The sequence below is a fragment of the Myxine glutinosa genome, chromosome 3 (genome assembly GCF_964187855.1).
Source record: "Myxine glutinosa chromosome 3, kmMyxGlut1.1, whole genome shotgun sequence".
NCBI classification, from domain to species: domain Eukaryota; kingdom Metazoa; phylum Chordata; class Myxini; order Myxiniformes; family Myxinidae; genus Myxine; species Myxine glutinosa.
The window spans coordinates 146,953,467-146,973,799 of NC_136263.1; the positions used below are offsets into that span (position 1 = coordinate 146,953,467).

The window sequence follows — 20,333 nt, forward strand, 5'->3', positions numbered from 1 at the left end:
ATCGTTACAGAGGATCATGGAGGAACCTGTCTTATTTAAACCTGACATTTAGTTTGGTTTGCTCTTTGTTGTTGAAGTGTGCGGCGTCACCATGCCTAGATCAAAAGAGCGCTCTGAGGCCTTCAGAAAGAAGATTATAGATGCCTTCGAGTCTGGGAAGGGATTTAAAAAGATCTCCAAACAATTTGAAATCAATCATTCGACTGTCCGGAAGATCATCTACAAGTGGAGAAGGTTCCAAACAACTGCTAACTTGTTCAGGCCAGGCCGCCCCAGCAAGTTCAGCCCGAGAGCAGACCGCAAGATGCTGAAAGAAGTCTCGAAGAACCCCAGAATGTCATCGCGGGACCTACAGGTAGCTCTTGCCATTGTTGATGTCAAAGTGTACGAGTCTAACATTAGAAAGAGGCTGCACAAATTTGATCTGCATGGGTGTTGTGCCAGGAGGAAACCTTTGCTGTCCAGAAAGAACATCAGGGCAAGACTAACGTTTGCAAATGAACACCTTGGCAAGGACCAGCACTTCTGGAACAATGTGCTCTGGACAGATGAGTCAACGGTAGAGCTATTTGGCCACAGTACCAGAAGACATGTTTGGCGAAAACCAAAGACAGCATTTTTTTTTTTTTTTTTTGTTGTATACTGAATCGAGGCTCGTGAAAGAGCTAACATTTATTTCACAAACAAATCAACCAGACAAACAAAATATACAAAAAGAGGGAGCGGAAGACAAGATGGGGAGAGAAGGGGAAGCACACAACCACAACATTTGAGAGCAGGGAGAAGTGTGGGAGGGAGAGGGCTTGGGGGCAGTAGGCATGGGAAGGGGGGGGGGGGGGTGGGAGAAGTATCAAACACAAGGGGACCGAAATTAGCGGGGGGTAGAAAAGATCAAGGTTTTGGATGGGGGAGGATAAGAGATGGTGGTGAACAGCTGTTTTAAAAGACCTGGAGGGTGGAGTGGGATTGAAGAGAGTGAGGGAGTTTGTTCCAGAGGAGGAGAAAAGAGGAATGAAGGAGTGAAGGTGAGCAGAAAGTCTTGATTTTGGCAGTTTAACCATAAGAGGGTTGCAGGCAGATCTTGTGCGACCTGTAGGAATATTTGGGGGACAGAGCCCAGAGAGGGCTGGGGGGGCAAGGCCAGAGAGGAGTCGGTAGAAGACGGAAAGATCACCAACCTGCCTGCGGTGAGTGAGTGAAAGGCCCTTGGAGTTAGCTTCATCGCGGGAGATTCCAATGATTCTGAACGCTTTGGTTTCAACAGCGTGAAGACGGGCTAGGTGTGAGGCAGGAGCACCAGACCAGAGGGGAGAGCAGTATTCCATAGAGCTGCGGATGAAAGCCTTGTATGTGGTGAGGAGCTCAGGTGTGCCAAGGAAGGACTTCGCACGACGGAGGATGCCCAGTCGGCGACTGGCTTTGGAGGCCAGATTTGAAATGTGGTTTTCCCAGGAAAGATCATGGCAAATAGTGAGACCCAAAAGCTTGAGTGACAGAACTTCTTGGAGAGGATTATTCAGAAAGTGGATGGGAGGGTTTTCCAGTCGGTCTTTTCGGAGAGACATCGTAAGAGTGTGAGATTTATCAGGATTGAAAGACATGGTCCATTTGTTTGCCCAGTCTGTGATTTTGTCCAGGTCTGCAGAGAGTGAGGAGGCTGCAGACTGCCGATCTGAGGGATGAGGAATGGAGCGACAGAGAGTAGAGTCGTCAGCAAAGAGATAGAGAGGATTTTCAAGAGAGTCAGAGAGATCATTGATGAAGACCAGAAAAAGCACAGGGCCCAGAACACTACCTTGGGGAACTCTAGCCTGAACACGTAGAGGAGATGAGAGAAACCCATTCAGGGCCACACGTTGACTACGACTAGAGAGGAAGTCCACCAGCCATGCGTGGAGATTTCCATGGATACCAAAGGAGGAGAGTTTGGTGAGCAGAGCAGGGTGCCAGACCGTATCGAAGGCATGTGAAATGTCAAGGGAGACGGCTCTAATTTCCTGTTTGGCGTTGAGGACCTCCATCCATTGTTGAGAAAGCAGAAGCAGCATGTCCAGAGTAGAGTGACCATGTCTGAAACCAAATTGATGATCAGAGATCAAGCCATTGGAGAAGAGGAAAGATTTCATATCTGAAGCAATGATGGATTCCATGACTTTGCTGATAATTGGGAGAAGGCTGATTGGTCTGTAGTTGCTGGGATCTGTTTTTGCACCTTTTTTGTGCAAAGCGGTGATGTTGGCTGATTTCCAAGCAGATGGCAGATGACCTTGAGCAAAAGAGAGGTTGAAGAGAACAGAAAGAGGGAGTGAAAGAGCGGAAGCACATGATTTTAGGACCCGTGGGCTGATGCCGTCAGGACCAGTTGCAGAATCAGAGTCGAGGGTTGACAGAAACTTTTCCACCTTGTCAGGAGGAAAGGACACAGAGTCCAGGAGCAGCTGGGTACGACTGGGTACGGTGGGTACAGAGAGGGATGGGTTTGGGACACAAGATTTAGAGGCAAACACAGAGTTGAGGCATTCAGCTTTTTCACGTGCGGAGTCAGCGTTAAGCCGTTTGAGGTGAGGGAGGGGATGGAGGGGGCACAAACACCAGAAACAGATTTGACCAGATGCCACCAGGATTTGGAAGAGGGAGACAGATAAGAGAGTTCGGTCTTGAGAACGGTGAGATATTGTTTCCTGGCTCTCCTGAGGGTGGACACACACTTGTTTCGGGCTTTGTGAAAGGAAATGAGATTTCCTTCCGTTGGATTTGCTTTCCAGGAGACGAAAGCAAGTTGTTTCAGGGCAACAGCCTCACCATAAGATTCCGTGTACCATGGACGGGAGGATGGGTATGACAACTGAAGACGAGATGGGATAAATCTGTGCATGAGAGAGAGCAATTTACTTTGAAAGAATTCCCAGGATGGGTTGATGTCAGAGGCGGTAGAGATGGGAGACCAGTCCAGATGATTGATGGCTGCTTGAAGACCGTGCCAGTTGGCCTGAGTGAAATGCCAGACTCGTCGACGCTGAGGAGGCTCTCTGAGAATGGTCAGAGAGATGTCCAATTTGACAAGCACATGATCAGATGAGCCGATTGGAGCAGAAGAAGAGCAGCAGACATTTTCAGGGAAGTTTGTCATAACCAAATCCAGAAGAGAAGATGCTCCGTTGACTGAGATCCGGGTCGGGAAATTGACAGATTGTGTCAGTCCCAGTGAGTCGCAGAAGTCCTTTGCTGAAGAGCCATGGCTGGTGAGAGAGGTACCCACACCCAGCCAACTGGCATGGTGACAATTGAAATCACCACATATGAGGAAGAGAGAGTTGGGATGGGTAGATAGAAGTTGGTCCATATTATCAGACAGCGAGATGTAGATGGAGTCATCGCTGTTTGGTGGACGGTACAACACACATATGAACAAAAGGTGGGAGCGAAGGGGAAGCCGTAGCTAAAGGTATTCCTGGGGGTGAGGTGGAGAGAGGGCAGTGGAGGGCGAGTGAGGAAGAGAGTTTTTAATAAAGATAGCAACCCCACCTCCAGGACGAGGCTCAGGTCTATCATACCGGAGGAGGGAGTAACCTGGGAGAGATACCAAGGCGTCAGAGACATCATGAAGGAGGAAAGTTTCTGTTAAGCAGATCACATCTGGTTTGTCAGAAGCAACCTGTATGGAGAGATCAGTCAAGTTTGAGCGAAGGCCCCGGATGTTTGAGGTCCATACCGTTAATGAAGAGGAAGGGGGAGCATCGGGTCCAGAACAGGGGGGTGGGAGGGGTAGGGTAAGATGTGGAAGAGGAGGAAGAGGAAGGGAGAGCTGTTGAAGGTGTGTCAGAGATTTCAGAGATTTCAGAATTGCTTGGAGAAAGGGAAGAATGGGGTGGACAAAAGGTTTGATGGAGATTAGGTGAGGCACAGTGAGGTGTTATTTGAGGAGGGGGCAGAGCGAGGCAGAAGGTTGGGGGAGATGAAGGTGAAAGTTGGAAGGGGGAAGAAGCAGGGAGGATGCTTTGAGGAGGAGGGGTGAGAGGGGAGTCTAGGAGGGGAGGAGCGAGGGAGAGTCTCGGAGGGGAGGCTGTGGGGGGAGTTTAGGAGGGAGGGGAGGGAAGGGGCAAGGGGGGAGATTTGAAAGGGATGGGTGATGGGGAGGATTTGGAGGGGAGAGGTGAGATTGGATTTTGAAAAGTGTACAATTCATGGGAAACGAACATTTTTTGCAAAATGAGTGAGACCTTCGAGTCAAAAATACGTTTGAGGACACTGAAGGAGGGGTGGAGTTCTGGATAGTTTAGGGAATGTAGAAAGGAGGAACTGCAAGAGATGGTATTATATATATTTTTTGGAATGAATAGATTTGGTGAGCAAGACAAAAGCATCCTTTTGTAGGAAAAGAAGAAAAGGGTGTTATAATATATGAGAGAAAATAGTTGTTCAGGGGAGAGATTATACATTTCTAACCACGTGATCGCGAACGAAGAACGAACGAACAAAAAAGAACAACAAATAAACGAATAAGACCTGGGAAGGAAATATTTTTTTGTGGTTTTTTTTTTTTTTGAGTAGAGATATTAAACAAGGAGGTACGGGGTGAACGACTGGGACGAAACAGAGAACGAAAATAAATGCAGCGCATTCGACGAATCGCTGAGAGAAAAACAAAACCACAAGGTCGGAGACGGTACGGTAGCCAAGCCTACGAGTACTAGGCCTCAGAATACTCGATACGCATTAACCGACGATTGTGTATACATGTACGAAAAATTAGCACCGAAAATTTTCCAAAAGATACGCTATAGATACATACACCGAAAGATAGATACAGTCTCGACAAAAACACAATTGAGAAGGATCACTTAGCTTCGAAAGCGTGAGCGCATGGAACAGCTTCGAAAAGACGTGACCTCGCCGCGATCTCGCGAGATCTTTGATCGCAAGCGATCAAAGACCACAAAAACCTTTGACCACAAGAACCTGATACCAACTGTAAAGCATGGTGGTGGAAATATTATGGTTTGTGGCAGCTTTGCTGCATCAGGGCCTGGGCAGCTCACCATCATAGAATCCTCTATGAATTCTTCATTGTACCAGAGGGTGCTTGAGGATAATGTGAGGCCATCTGTCGGAAAGTTGAAGCTCAACCGAAAGTGGACCTTGCAACATGACAATGACCCGAAACATACCAGTAAATCCACCAAGGAATAGCTGAAAAGAAAGAAATGGAGGGTTCTGGAATGGCCAAGTCAAAGCCCGGATCGAAATCCCATCGAGATGTTCTGGAGGGATTTGAAACGAGCTGTGCATGCAAGAAACCCCTCAAACATCGCACAGCTGAAAGAATTCTGCATGGAGGTGTTGGCAAAAATTTCTCCCAGTCGATGTCAGAGACTGGTAGACAGTTATAAGAAACGCCTACTTGAGGTTGTTTCTGCCAAAGGGGGCAATACCACCTATTAGAGCCAAGGGTGTACTTACTTTTTCCACATGCGAAATTTGCATTTATAATAACTAGGGCATGCCCGTACTATATATAAGCTAGGACGTGCCCGTACGTGGGTGCCCGTTCCTTGCCAAAAAAAAAAAAAAAAAAAAATTTGTGTAGGGGTGTGTGTGTGTAAACATCCTAGGGCGTGCCCGTACGTGGGTGCAAAAAAACATGCGTGCAAACAACAACAACAAAAAAAAACTTTGAAACCACGTGGCAGTAACGACCACAGAACCCCCCCCTCTATTTACATGAATGGTTTGGTCCATTCGCAACGACCACAGAACCCCCCCCTCTATTTACATGCAATGGTTTGGTCCATTCGCAACGCCAAAGCGAACGGCGAACGGCTAAATCGCCATAGCTCGGTAAGTACTTGTCCGATTAATTTCAAACCTTGAAAAGGCACATCCTCGGGTCCCCAGCAATATACCTGGCAAGTTTAAAGTATATCGGACCCGTGGTTGTCGAGAAACAGCGGTCACAGACAAACACACACACACACACAGACACACACACACACACACACACACACAGAGATTAGTGGAATTATAGATAGATAATAATAATAATGCATTTATTTTATATAGCGCTTTTCAGGAAGCCCAAAGACGCTTTGACAGAGTGCAAAACATAATGCATAGCAAAACATAAAAACAATTGCAAAAAAAGAAGAATCAATAGGGAAATATTCAAAGCACAAAGGAGGGAGAAGGAGAGGAGATAGTCAGGGGTTAGATGCTGTGGGTTAAATGTTGAATGCAGTGTTGAATAGGTGGGTCTTGAGTGATGTTTTGAATGTGGTGAGTGAGGAGGAGTCTCTGATGGTGTGAGGTAGCGATTTCCAGAGGGTGGGAGCAGCGATGGAGAAGGCCCTGTCCCCCCAGGATCTAAATTTGGTCCGGATGGGGGGGGGGGTCAGGAGGTTGGTACCAGCAGAGCGGAGGTTGCGGGTGGGAGTGTGTCTGGAGAGGAGGTCAGCCAGGTAGGATGGGGCCAGGTTATGGAGGGCTTTGTAGGTCAAGAGGAGGATTTTGTACTGGATTCTCTGGGAGATGGGGAGCCAGTGAAGCTTGTAAAGGACGGGGGTGATGTGGTCACGGGTCCGGGAATGGGTGAGTAGACGGGCAGCGGAGTTTTGAATGTATTGGAGTTTATTGGTGATTGTTGAGGGTGAACCATAAAGGAGGCTATTGCAGTAGTCCAGACGGGAAGTGATGAAGGCGTGGATGAGGGTTTCTGCAGCCACGGAGGAGAGGGATGGACGGAGACGGGCGATGTTTATGTTTTTTAAATTATACAAAGGACAACAAAATGTAAATGTTTCATGATATTTGTTATATTATATCACCTTTATCTGTCAATATTGTTGAAATGAAGATCAAATAGCTGTATGTTGAAATATGTTGAAAAAGTCAAAACTTTACATGGGGTGTACTTACTTTTTCACGTGACTGTATGTATATATATATATATATATATATATATATATATATATATATATATATATATATATATATATATATATATATATATATATATATATATATATATATATGTGTATAACTGTATATACAGACTTGGCATTTAATATGGAATATTTATTTGTAGGGGTGAACTTACTTTTCAAGATGACTTAGAACCAAAAGTTCATTGGAATTATGTTGAAATTATTCTAGGTTTTGTTAATGTGACCTTTAAAAGAAACAAAAACCACATTTGACATGTCGAAGCAAATAAATTGATCCTTGAAAGTGATGTAAACTGATATCGAACTCAATTCATGGACAGTACTGTGTTAAACTTCTGTACGTTTTCCAGAAGTATCTCTTTATTTTGCACATTAGCCAAAAAAAATTTCAACAAAAACAAAAACTAAATTATGACTGGGATTACGGACAGTAAAATTACAGTTCAGTACTCGTGTAACCCCCACGAGCATTCAGCAGAGCACGTACACGTCGAGGTATGCTGTTCACGAGATTTGCCAAGGTTTGGACAGGAATCGCTTGCCATGCAGTGACAATAGCCTGCTGCAATTCACGCACAGAGGTCGGCTGCTGGTCCAAGTTGTCGATTTGACGCGTTAATTCTGCCCACAAGTTCTCTATCGGATTCATATCCAGGGACATGGCAGGCCACTCCATATGCTCTACGCCATGGTCAGCAAGAAAGTGTTGGGTCATGCGAGCACGATGAGGCCATGCATTGTCATCTTGGAAGACAAAGTTTCCTCGAAAGGCTGCACAAGCAAATGGAAGCAATGTTTCTTCCAGAATGACCCTGTACTTGAACTGGTTCAGGTTTCTATTCAGAACAACCAGGTCAGTTTTGCCCCCTGCATGAAAAGCAGCCCAAACGGTCACCCCACCACCTCCAGCTTGGACTCTTGGCACTATACAATCTTCGTTGTGGGCTTCATGCACTTGTCTGCGCACTCGGACGTGGCCATCTTGACGATAGACCAGAAATCTAGACTCGTCACTGAAGGTCACGTGATTCCAGTGTCCTGGCTGCCATTGACGGTGCTCTCTGGCCCACTGCAATCGGCGATGGCTGTGTTGTCTGGTCAGGCGTGGCTTTCTCAGGGGACGCCTGGCACGATAGCCTGCTTGAACCAGTGGTTGGTTGACTAGCCTTCTGGATACAGGCACATTTGTCAGTTGCTGCCACTCAGCCCTAAGCCGATAAGCTGACTTGGTACGGCCATTACAGACTAACCGGTGCAGCTGGCGATCATCTCTCCTTGTGGTTCTGCGTGGACGTCCTGGCCTTTGTATTGGAGTAGGGACACCCCTCTGAGCATTTCGTTTCAGGATCTTTGACACCTGACCTTGAGTGATGCCATACTGCTGAGCAATAGCACGCTGTTTCATGCCAGAATTTCGGAAAGCCACCACTCCATGACAAACAGCATTGTCAAGTTGACGAACCATCTCCAGAGGAAGCGGCAATAACTTTTGTAGATGTGCAGCAGTTGTTTTCCACTAATACAGAACGCAACAACCCTTATATACCCGATTGTGAAGCCAATCGTCAAATGTACCTGTCCTTACATTTTGTCATGCCACCTGTGATATAATCCTGTTATTGACTTCTTGCTGCGAAAGACAATCAGTGACATCGTTCTTTCAACAAAGACATCACCGAAGGATAAAAGAAACTCACCAGATTGATATACTGAGTTCAGAAAGCAAACCAAAGTCAAGAATTTTTTTTTTTTTCCATATTAAATGCCAAGTCTGTATATACACCAAAGGCACTTCTACAAGGTAGATTCTACTCCGGTAGATTCTTCTTCTCAGGGGATTGAATACTTATGTAAATTTGATATTTCTGTATTTCATCTCAATTTAATCCATTTTAAAATCAGGCTGTGACATAACAAAATGTGAAAAAGTCAAATGGTGTGATTACTTTATGAGAGCACTGCATATATATAAATATATATGCTTTTTATAAACAGGTATCAAGTTCCTGCGAGGGGCTGGGTGTGAAAGAATTCTGACTCAATGCAGGATTCGAACCACGGATTTACACGTCAACAGCCCACTGCGCTATTGAGCCAGCCACAATCCCCTCAGAGCTTTTACACACACACACACACACACACACACACACACACACACACACACACACACACACACACACACACACACACACACACACACACACACACACACACACACACACACACACACACACACACACACACACACACACACACACACACACACACACACACACACACACACACACACACACACACACACACACACACACACACACACACACACACACACACACACACACACACACACACACAGTATTCTGGCAGAAAGGACATTTCATTCACTGTGGTAACATGTAACTGAAGTTTTGTTCGATCATCCAATGGACGCTGACACTCATTCTCCCTTTTCTTTTGTTGTGAACTGAACAGGGCTCCTGGAGATCGCGACAGTCCATCGGGGAGTGGTGAGCCTGTTCGGAGTCAAGGCGGAATTCTTTATTGCAATGAGCCACCGAGGCAAGCTCTATGCATCGGTACGTCGCAGGTTCGAACAGCCATGGCACGGGTTGGGGTCGTTTTTACACCAACGTGGATCGAAGCACTGTTTTCTGTCTTAACATGGCACTGGAAATTACGTGACCACATATCGTGCGTGATTAACCGTAGAGGAGTTTGAATGACCTCCACTCGAAAAGCACTCCAAAAGGAGGTTGTGGTAGTGGAGAATAGGAGAGAAGATAAGTGCGGTGGTTAAACCTACCAATGACGTGAACACGAAAGACGGTCAAACCACGTCAAACGTCTGCCTGGCATGGTGACTTGAAACACACGTCGATTACCGTCAGACAGAGCACACCTGAGCTGAGCCATTATTTTCCCAAAACACTCCGATTGTGAGCGGCCTCAACTGCGAGGAATCTCCACCCGACCGGTCTGACTCCCCATTGTGGGTTCGTCAATTAGTACTGAAGGCCGTCTAGCCCTGCCGGTGGATCACTGGAGGACTGCAGTGTCCTGCCCTGGGAAGATGGGAGGGCGGTGTTGCCCTGACAGTGGAAGAATTGGGGTGGTGTAACCCCACAATGGGAGGACGGGAGGGCAGTCTAGCCCCGCCGGAAGACAGGAGGGCAGTGTATCCCCGTCGGAGGAGGACGGGAAGGTGGTGCAGCCCCGCTGGAGTAGGACAGGAGGGTGAGGCAGCACCACCGGGGGATGATGGGAGGACGGTGTAGCTCCCTGGAGGAGTGTGGTGTCACCCCGATGGGGAAGGATGGGGGAGGGGGGTGGGAGTGTATCTCCGCCGGAGAGGACGAAAGGCGGTATAGCCCTGCCAGTGGAAAAATTATGGTGGTGTAATCCCGCAATGGGAGGATGGGAGGGCAGTCTAGCTCTGCTGGAAGACAGGAGGGCAGTGTATCCCCATCGGAGGAGGATAGGAAGGTGGTGTAGCCCCGCATGAGGAGGACAAGAGGGTGGTGTAGCCCCTTCGTGGGAGTACAGGAGGGTGGTATAGCCCCTTTGTGGGAGTACAGGAGGGTGGTGTAGCCCCTTCGTGGGAGTACAGGAGGGTGGTATAGCCCCTACGTGGGAGTACAGGAGGGTGGTGTAGCCCCTTCGTGGGAGTACAGGAGGGTGGTGTAGCCCCTTCGTGGGAGTACAGGAGGGTGGTGTAGCCCCATCGTGGGAGTACAGGAGGGTGGTATAGCCCCTACGTGGGAGTACAGGAGGGTGGTGTAGCCCCTTCGTGGGAGTACAGGAGGGTGGTGTAGCCCCTTCGTGGGAGTACAGGAAGGTGGTATAGCCCCTTCGTGGGAGTACAGGAGGGTGGTGCAGCCCCTTCCTGGGAGTACAGGAGGGTGGTGTAGCCCCTTTGGGGGAGTACAGGAGGGTGGTGTCGCCCAATTCGTGGGAGTACATGAGGGTGGTGTTGCCCCATCGTGGGAGTACAGGAGAGTGGTGTAGCCCCATCGTGGGAGTACAGGAGGGTGGTGTAGCCCCTTCGTGGGAGTACAGGAGGGTGGTGTAGCCCCTTCATGGGAGTACAGGAGGGTGGTGTAGCCCCTTCGTGGGAGTACAGGAGGGTGGTGTAGCCCCATCGTGGGAGTACAGGAGGGTGGTGTATCCCCTTCGTGGGAGTACAGGAGGGTGGTGTAGCCCCATCGTGGGAGTACAGGAGGGTGGTGTCGCCCAATTCGTGGGAGTACAGGAGGGTGGTGTAGCCCCATCGTGGGAGTACAGGAGGGTGGTGTAGTCCCAACGTGGGAGTACAGGAGGATGGTGTAGCCCCGCTGGAGCTGACCGTTCAGTCATAGCAAACTTCTTGTACCTGCATAGTTAATCAGAACACGTTTTGGTTTCGTTACCGTGGCTGAAATAGGCCTACATTTCGGAAGAGGCCTATGCAGTGGTCTCCTTATACAATGACCGCAGGAGCACTGTCGGGGTGATTTCGCGGCTGTCTCTGATGCCGTTTTCCCGGACGTTGAGCAATTTAAGCAGAGACAGCCACTAAGAAATACAATACGCCATATAAACAGAGCACCTGGCTTCCTCAATGCAGTCATGATAACATCCCGCCAGGACGGTGCCGAGGTAGTGCACAGTCATCTTCAAGGTTTTGATTCCCCACTGGAACATAAATTGTTGGATTTGCGCTTCCCAGGAAGGGCGATTCCATCCCTAAGTTTGCCATCTCTGAGATGGACATCCATTGGAGCTCGGTGTACCGTCTGCTGACATCAGCCGGTGGAGTCTGGAGATCCAACGGTGTCTTTTGCAAGGAGTAGGTGTTATGGTAGGCACCCTGACCAAATAACCTGCTAACCTACAGGGTAAACGGCTAACCTACATGGTAAACTCAGCTCCAGAGCCGAGCGATGATGCTCCCAAGCTGTACCAACGTGGTGCACATGGTATTGGGAGAAGAAGAAGATTCTGAGAAGGAACGTGGCAGGTGCGATTTTCAGGGTTTTATTTTATCTTCTCCTTTTTGGGAAATGTGGCAGGTAGAGGAGAAACTGGATAAGGAAGGGGTGGAGCTGGATGCCGGGGTTGCTGAAGGCTTCAGAGAACAGGTTGGTTCAGAGCTTCTAACGCAGCCGCTGAAAAGCGCTCAGACGGTCCGGGGCTTGTGTTACCGTCTCCAAGGCTGTTGTTACGGGTGCAGCGACAAGCGCAGAGACGACAGGTATTCGGTGATGAGAGATTAGGGTGGAAGAAAAACAGCTCTATGGTCGGCGGGAATTATTCACCGATGAAAATAAAGAAATAAAGAAATAAACACAACATTCCATGCTCGAAAAGCCGCACTGCTGTAGGTCACATATATAAGAGGGTCGTCACCAAAATGCACATAGATTATTACGTGGTGCTGTATCCATTACTTCTAGCTGTTAGGAGCTGCTACGACTACCACCTTTAGAAGCCATTTTCCCCCACAGAGCAGGGGTTGGCATTTTTCAGGTACCGTGGTCCCTTTTTTGAAGCAATGTTTTATGGCCTTTTTCGGGTACCGTGGTCCCTTTTTTGAAGCAATGTTTTATGGCCTTTTTCGGGTACCGTGGTCCCTTTTTTGAAGCAATGTTTTATGGCCTTTTTTGGGTACCGTGGTCCCTTTTTTGAAGCAATGTTTTATGGCCTTTTTTGGGTACCGTGGTCCCTTTTTTGAAGCAATGTTTTATGGCCTTTTTCGGGTACCGTGGTCCCTTTTTTGAAGCAATGTTTTATGGCCTTTTTTGGGTACCGTGGTCCCTTTTTTGAAGCAATGTTTTATGGCCTTTTTTGGGTACCGTGGTCCCTTTTTTGAAGCAATGTTTTATGGCCTTTTTTGGGTACCGTGGTCCCTTTTTTGAAGCAATGTTTTATGGCCTTTTTTGGGTACCGTGGTCCCTTTTTTGAAGCAATGTTTTATGGCCTTTTTCGGGTACCGTGGTCCCTTTTTTGAAGCAATGTTTTATGGCCTTTTTTGGGTACCGTGGTCCCTTTTTTGAAGCAATGTTTTATGGCCTTTTTCGGGTACCGTGGTCCCTTTTTTGAAGCAATGTTTTATGGCCGGATGCCCTTCCTGCCACCAACGTTCTTAGTCACCTCTTGTGACACACAGCGAATTACCAGTGAACTGGTACTCAGTTTGCCGACCTCGGAAGGATGATAGGCTGAGTCAACCCCCCTGGTGTTAATTCAGCGATCGCCCAGGATTCAAACCCAGGATCCTAGGATCCCAAGCCGGCACCCGAACCGCTAAGCCAACACCAGGCCCTTAGCTGTTAAGAGCTGTACTGCAGTAATTGGTGGCGTATGGTACTTGTGTCGATTCGTCTGGAGTGTTTCCTGCAAGTATACGCAGCTGCGCTCCCAGCTAAAGCAAAAATGTTCCTGCGGAATTGTAGTTTTACTGGAAACTTTTGAAGCCCCCCTGCAGTCCTCCTCCTCATCTCCCCTCCTCCTCCTCCCTGTGTTCCCAGGAGACCTTCAGCAACGAGTGCAAGTTCAAGGAGATCCTGTTGCCCAACAACTACAACGCGTACGAGTCATGGGAGCATCCTGGCAAATACATTGGTCTCAGCAAAGGCGGGAGGGCGAAGCGTGGTGGCCGCGTCTCGCTCAACCTCACGGTCACGCATTTCCTGCCGCGGCGCATCGTGCAGCACGGATTGGCGGAGAGGCGAGGAACCTAGCGGACTACCGAGTCGCGTGAGGATGTGAGCGAGGGGTCGGTGGCGTTGGGCGGGATCGGGAGATTTGGGGGTAGCTCGGGTGCAGGGAGCGGGGAGGGTTGGGTGGTTGGGGGGGGGGGGGGGAAGCGGCAGGAAACCCCTGTGGAGCACGGGAAGAGACCGCATTGCCCGAGGAAGCGCCGGTCTTAAGTAACTCCTCCGCCACCAATCTCCGGGCAACAGCCGCGAGGGGCCTCTGGGAGCGGGTTACGATGGCAGGTGGCTGGACATGGGTTTCCTGGACTGTCGGTCCTGAACGCACTGCACTTTCATCCCTCTCACTCCCAGAAAGAAGCCGAACTCTAATCCTCCATCGATACAACACACCTCGTGTGTATATTTTGTAAACTTCATAATTTATTGTCAATATTTGTATATAGTGTTTATTATTTGTTCTGTACAGCACTTATACCTTATTATATTTATTAGACACAGAATATAGCTCCCCTGTATTATATAAGAAATGTAATACGATGAAATACACCACAGTTCACCATAGTTCATATTGTGCCAGCCAGGAGTGATTTATGCCTGTCGGTTCATGGTCCAGTGATGAGTATTTTAAAGCCAACCAAATATTGATAACAAATGATGAAATGAGCGATGGTATATCGGGGTAAAGTGAATTATCGCTGGACACTTTCCCATGGTTGGGGAGTTCAAGTACTGCACACGCGGCCTTACTTGTTTTGTTTCTGTTTGTTTCAACGAACTCAGTTTGTGGATTTCCACTGTACTCCGAAATGGCTTGGGAACAAGACATTATCATTTAAAATCGCATTCCGACTTTTACTTCCAGTTATCGTTAACTAATCTACCACTTACACGCCTCATGAGTTTATATTTTTCAGCGCGGGTTGATATTGAACCTTTAGTAGGACGTGCGGAAAGATCACTTATCATTCCTTACCTGAGTAAAAAACGATTGCTATACACGGAGAGACTGGTGTACTGATGGGCTGCACCCAGGGAGGATGGAGTACTGATGGGCTGCACACAGAGAGACAGGGAGACTGGAGTACTGATGGGCTGCACAGAGAGACAGGGAGACTGGAGTACTTAAGGGCTGCACACAAAGCGACTGGAGTACTGATGGGCTGCACACAAAGAGACTACAGTACTGATGGGCTGCACACAAAGAGACTACAGTACTGATGGGCTGCACACAAAGCGACTGGAGTACTGATGGGCTGCACACAAAGAGACTACAGTACTGATGGGCTGCACACAAAGCGACTGGAGTACTGATGGGCTGCACACAAAGAGACTACAGTACTGATGGGCTGCACACAAAGAGACTACAGTACTGATGGGCTGCACACAAAGAGACTGGAGTACTGATGGGCTGCACACAAAGAGACTACAGTACTGATGGGCTGCACACAAAGAGACTGGAGTACTGATGGGCTGCACACAAAGAGACTACAGTACTGATGGGCTGCACAGAGAGATAGGGAGACTGGAGTACTGATGGGCTGCACACAAAGAGACTACAGTACTGATGGGCTACACACAAAGAGACTGGAGTACTGATGGGCTGCACAGACAGACAGGGAGACTGGAGTACTTAAGGGCTGCACACAAAGAGACTGGAGTACTGATGGGCTGCACACAAAGAGACTGGAGTACTGATGGGCTGCACACAGAGAGACAGGGAGACTGGAGTACTTAAGGGCTGCACACAGAGAGACTGGAGTACTGATGGGCTGCACACAAAGAGACTGGAGTACTGATGGGCTGCACACAGAGAGACAGGGAGACTGGAGTACTTAAGGGCTGCACACAGAGAGACTGGAGTACTGATGGGCTGCACACAGAGAGACAGGGAGACTGGAGTACTGATGGGCTGCACAGAGAGACAGGGAGACTGGAGTACTTAAGGGCTGCACATAAAGAGACTGGAGTACTGATGGGCTGCACACAGAGAGACAGGGAGACTGGAGTACTTAAGGGCTGCACACAATGCGACAGGAGTACTTAAGGGCTGCACACAAAGCGACTGGAGTACTGATGGGCGGCACACAGAGAGACAGGGAGACTGGAGTACTTAAGGGCTGCACACAAAGCGACTGGAGTACTTAAGGGCTGCACACAAAGAGACATGAGGACTGATGGGCTGCACAGAAAGAGACTGGATTGCTGATGGGCTGCACCCAGAGTGACTAGAGTACTGATGGGCTACACAGAGAAAGACGAGAGTATACTGATGTGCAGCACAGATACATGCTACAGAGTATTGATGTGCAGCATAGAGACATGCTGGAGTACTAATGTGCAGCATATAGAGATATACTAGAGTATTGATGTGGAGCACATATACATTCTAGAGTATTGATGTGCTGCATATATACGTACATGTTGGAGTGCTGAGTGCAACATATAGAGATATGCTAGAGTATTTATGTGCAGCACGGATACATGCTAGAGTATTGTTGTGCAGCATAGAGACATGTTGGTGTACTGAAGTGCCGCGGCACCTATCAGTCCTATCATGCACAAGTACTGATTTGCCATGTACAGTTGTACTGGAGTCACTGCACGGAGTACTAAATGCTCTGCTTCGCCATCTGCATGGGCGTCATTACGCCATTGTTGAGGTTGTTACGGTTTGAAGGTTGACCCATCCTTATAAGGTCGACATCGTACTTTCGGATCACTTCACATCTGATGTGGAATCCTGTAACCACTTTGTGTTTTGGACGATCATTCACATTGCCTTAGGACAGAGAAGTAAGTGCTGGCTTTATTTGTTTAATTTCTCACCATAAGGAAATCATATTATTGGGTTCATAACTCTGAAACAAATAGGTGAATGCTTTCTCAACTGTCACCGTATGACATCACAAACACTACTCAGAGATACGGTGCATGTGCTGTGCCATTTGTGGCGGATCTCGTGCTGAGTGCTTGTGACTTCTCTGAGGTCTATTAGTTGAATAGCCATCTTGTCAGCACTTAAGAATATGTAAAAAAAACAACTATTTTTCATTTTTATAATGTGCAATAATGATTTGATCATAGTATTGAAGTAGCAGAACTATGGAATAAACTTCTTTTTTTGCATCATATTGTAGATTTGCTTGTGGGACATTTGATAATGAGCTATGGATGGTGAGTGCAATGTTTGGCTACAAGAGTAAACTTTTGGGTCATTGCACAAATAAAATTTAGGGGGATGCGTAAAAGATGTAGTTCTTACACGAGCCTCGACTTCGTATCCAAAATAATAAAATAAATAAAGAAATTTTTAAAAATAAAAATAAAATTAACTAGAACAATGCGACTTTGTCGCCAATATGCCACCTCATAGTCCCACAACGGGTAGATGCCAACGTTCACTGTCCTAAAAATAAACAAGTTTGATTTAAATCCCTTCAGCTGTTTTCAAGTATCACATTTTTACCAGACATGACAGGTTTCACATCGATCGGTGAAGCGGTTTCAGAGAAGGGATTTTTTTAAATATCGGCTTTCAAGCTAATATGACTGCCATACCACGTGACATATGACCTTAAAAATATACACTCTGCATATGTATGGGTAAGGGATCACGTTTGTGAAGTTTTGTGTTAAACGAATAAGGTTCATTTTTCTATCCAAGATGGCTGCCAAACCACGTGACTACGACATCATCATTTTCAAACTATATGTAACAAAGTTTCACAATATGTTTCAAATTTTTCCATTCAGCGGTTTTCGAGAAATATATTTTAATTATTTGCATTGAATCCAAGATGGCTGCCATACCACATGACCGATGACGTCGCAATTATCATAAAAACATTCTGCATGGTTGCCACTCCTACCCTGAAAGTTTCGTCTCAATCGGACATGTGGTTGCTGAGAAAAACGAGGTTTAGCCTGTACGGACGGACGGACAGACAGCCCGAAAACATGATGCCTCCGGCCACCTTCGGGGGCGGAGGCATAAAAAAGAGAAAATGGCTGGCAGGATAGCTTTGAGGTATACGCAATCACCTGTAAGCTAGTCCAGCCTGGGCTCAAATTCCGACCCTGTCATCCTGGTGTTTCGCTGGCAGGGTGATCCATGAATTTGTGTGCTGGTCCTCCGATGGATGATAAACTGGGTGACCCGTCTGCCATTATTAGTTGGTGGACGATAAAGATCCCACGGTGTCCTTCGTGAAGAGTCGGCAAGCCATCGCCGGCATCCTGAACAAATCCAAAAATTCCTTCCCTGACTTCTTGACTCGAAGTGGCGATCCGACCACAATTGCAGGCCAATAACTGCTTCAGTAGCACCAATTCCCTGCATAGGACATGGTGCAGACACAGGACATGATGATGAAAAGAGAGCGGGGGAAGGCAAAACATTTTTTGGCTGCAAGAACGACACTCATGGACAATGAGATGACAGAGGGTAGATAGCACAGGCTTATTGGAGCTACGGGTGGATGCAACAAGCAGACAACTGAACAGACAGGAAAAGAGGAGGAAGACAAAGGAGGAAGCAGTAACCTATAAGTACGAGGTCTGAGTTGTCGGGGTTAATCCAGGTAGAAAAAAATCATTGGTATGGATGGAAGGGAGGTGGGGGGGGGGGGGGGGGGGAGGAGTGGCCACTAACTTGAAGCCCTGGAGGTAGGGGCGTGGCAAGATTGGTAGCGGCCAGAGGCAGGTTTCCACACCTGTGCCCTCTCTCATGTTGCAGTTCCGCTTTTGAAGCTTTTGTTGGGGATGATGACGTAAATTTGACGTTCATGGGCAAGAATTGATTTTTTGTTATTACAAGTCACAATATTAGCTAATTTATCACTCTAAGTCACCTTTACCCTTCACACAACTCATGGATCCGTTATTTAATCTCAGATCCCTGGGACAAGACCTGGACCTTACGCTGTTTGTGACGTTTTGTCACTGAAATTCAAACTTTGAACCAAAAACTTTTCACCAAAGCAAAGCTATTTCCGTTAGTCCTTCTGGTCCCCAGGGAAGCATTATTAAACGTTTCTAATTAATCGATTACACTATTGATCTTTTTTTATCATTCACTGAGGCCTGTGATTTTGATAAATTATTGAAATAAGTAATTTTATTTGATTAATTACTGCATTACTTAATTAAAACTTTAAAAAAACAAAACTTTTTATTTGATTAATTACTGCATTAATTAATTAAAGCTTTAAAAAATAATTAATTACTTTTTATTTGATTAATTACCGCATTATTTAATTAAAACTTAAAAAGAAATACTTTTTATTTGATTAATTACTGCATTAATTAATTAAAACTAAAAAAAATAAATTAATTACTTTTTATTTGATTAATTACTAAAAGAACGCCAATGACCCTAAATTTTGCGCTCCTGTCCAAGTTGCAATGGGAGAGGCCACCCTCAACCCCTTTGATTCTTTTATGGAAGGAAAGAGCAGGATTTCTGAGCCCGCCTGCTCTCGACCTCCAGGCATTGCAGACCATGGTAGGATTTTAGGCCCCATTGCTCGGTATCTCTTTTACCCGTGATTAGGCAGGCCAAGAACTCACATATCTGCCTGGGTACACTTACGCGACATTCCCTGAGTGGTGTATACTGAAAGTTTCTAGCGGTGGATCGCGTACACGTTCGTTAAGCGCAGCTTGTATGACGTCATGGGAATGCCTCTACGTCGCGACGTATTTCGAGGACCGTGGGCAAGCCTGCACGTATTTGCGCAAACAAGTACAGTTGCGGCTTTTCACACCAGCTTGGTGTTGTGGGAGCACCCCATGGCGTGCTGCGTAAACCCTCGCCTCGTCGGTTGGCGCGCACGCTAGGGCACGTTAAAACGTCCGAAGGGTTCCATCCGAGGCCCGGCGCTAACGAGGCGGTCCGCACGGACCCTGGTGCTTTCATATCAAACGGGCACCGCACCTCGCACGGCCTTCCCGGGGGGTAACTTGAGCCGAAGAGCGGCGCCGAGACGCGTGGGAAAAGAGCGTACCTCGCGGCCTCTCCGGACCCCACGGAGCCTTTATTCGTTGTACTCGGCGATCCGGTGCGCGGCCTTTCCCACGTGTAACTTGTTGAAAAGTTCGCGCGGGAGTGAAAGCGTGTGGTCGCTTGTTGCTGTAATTAACGTGACCTTTTCTTTTGCTTTTTGCAGCCGCGGGGACTCCGGTGGAACCAAAGTGCTCCGAGTGAGATCAATTGCAATCGACCACGAACCTGTGTCATTGCATATTGTTAGGGAAGGATCGGGTGATGTGGATCCTTGGAGGAAATATGAACCCAAGAAATTCCTGACTGTAGAGAAATTCTTTTGAATAAATCTGTGGACGTTGGCATGAAAATTCATTCATGATTCGGAGAATATACATTAATAGGATATTGACAGACGTGGCCATTCTCGAGAACAGAACAAAGTGGAATCAGGAAACTTGATAAGGGGATCATATTACTGGAGACTATTATAAATTTAATTTTAAAAAGCACGAATCTCAATTCATCTTCGATTCCCAAAGTTTCAACAACACAAGCGTTGACGTTGATGGGGACTTTGAATATTTTAGAAACTGAAAATAATAAGACATTGAAAAGCAAGATGGTGGAGGAATCTACATAATTACTGCGAATGTTGTGAGTTGTGGTTTTTAAGTTATCGATCATGTCCACCGATCAACCACAAGCACAACC

General features: G+C 47.2%; 1 protein-coding gene across 1 annotated transcript in view; it reads left to right on the forward strand.

Annotated features, from left to right (window-relative positions):
* LOC137423137 (fibroblast growth factor 4B) overlaps nt 1–13,731 on the forward strand; it is a 53,755-nt gene extending 40,024 nt beyond the window's left edge. The window contains exons 2-3 of the mRNA XM_068109969.2: nt 9,414–9,517; nt 13,448–13,731. Of these exons, the coding sequence (XP_067966070.1) occupies nt 9,414–9,517; nt 13,448–13,660 (317 nt within the window). The 3' untranslated portion in view covers nt 13,661–13,731. The remainder of the gene's footprint in view (nt 1–9,413; nt 9,518–13,447) is intronic.
* Nucleotides 13,732–20,333: the final 6,602 nt, after the last annotated feature.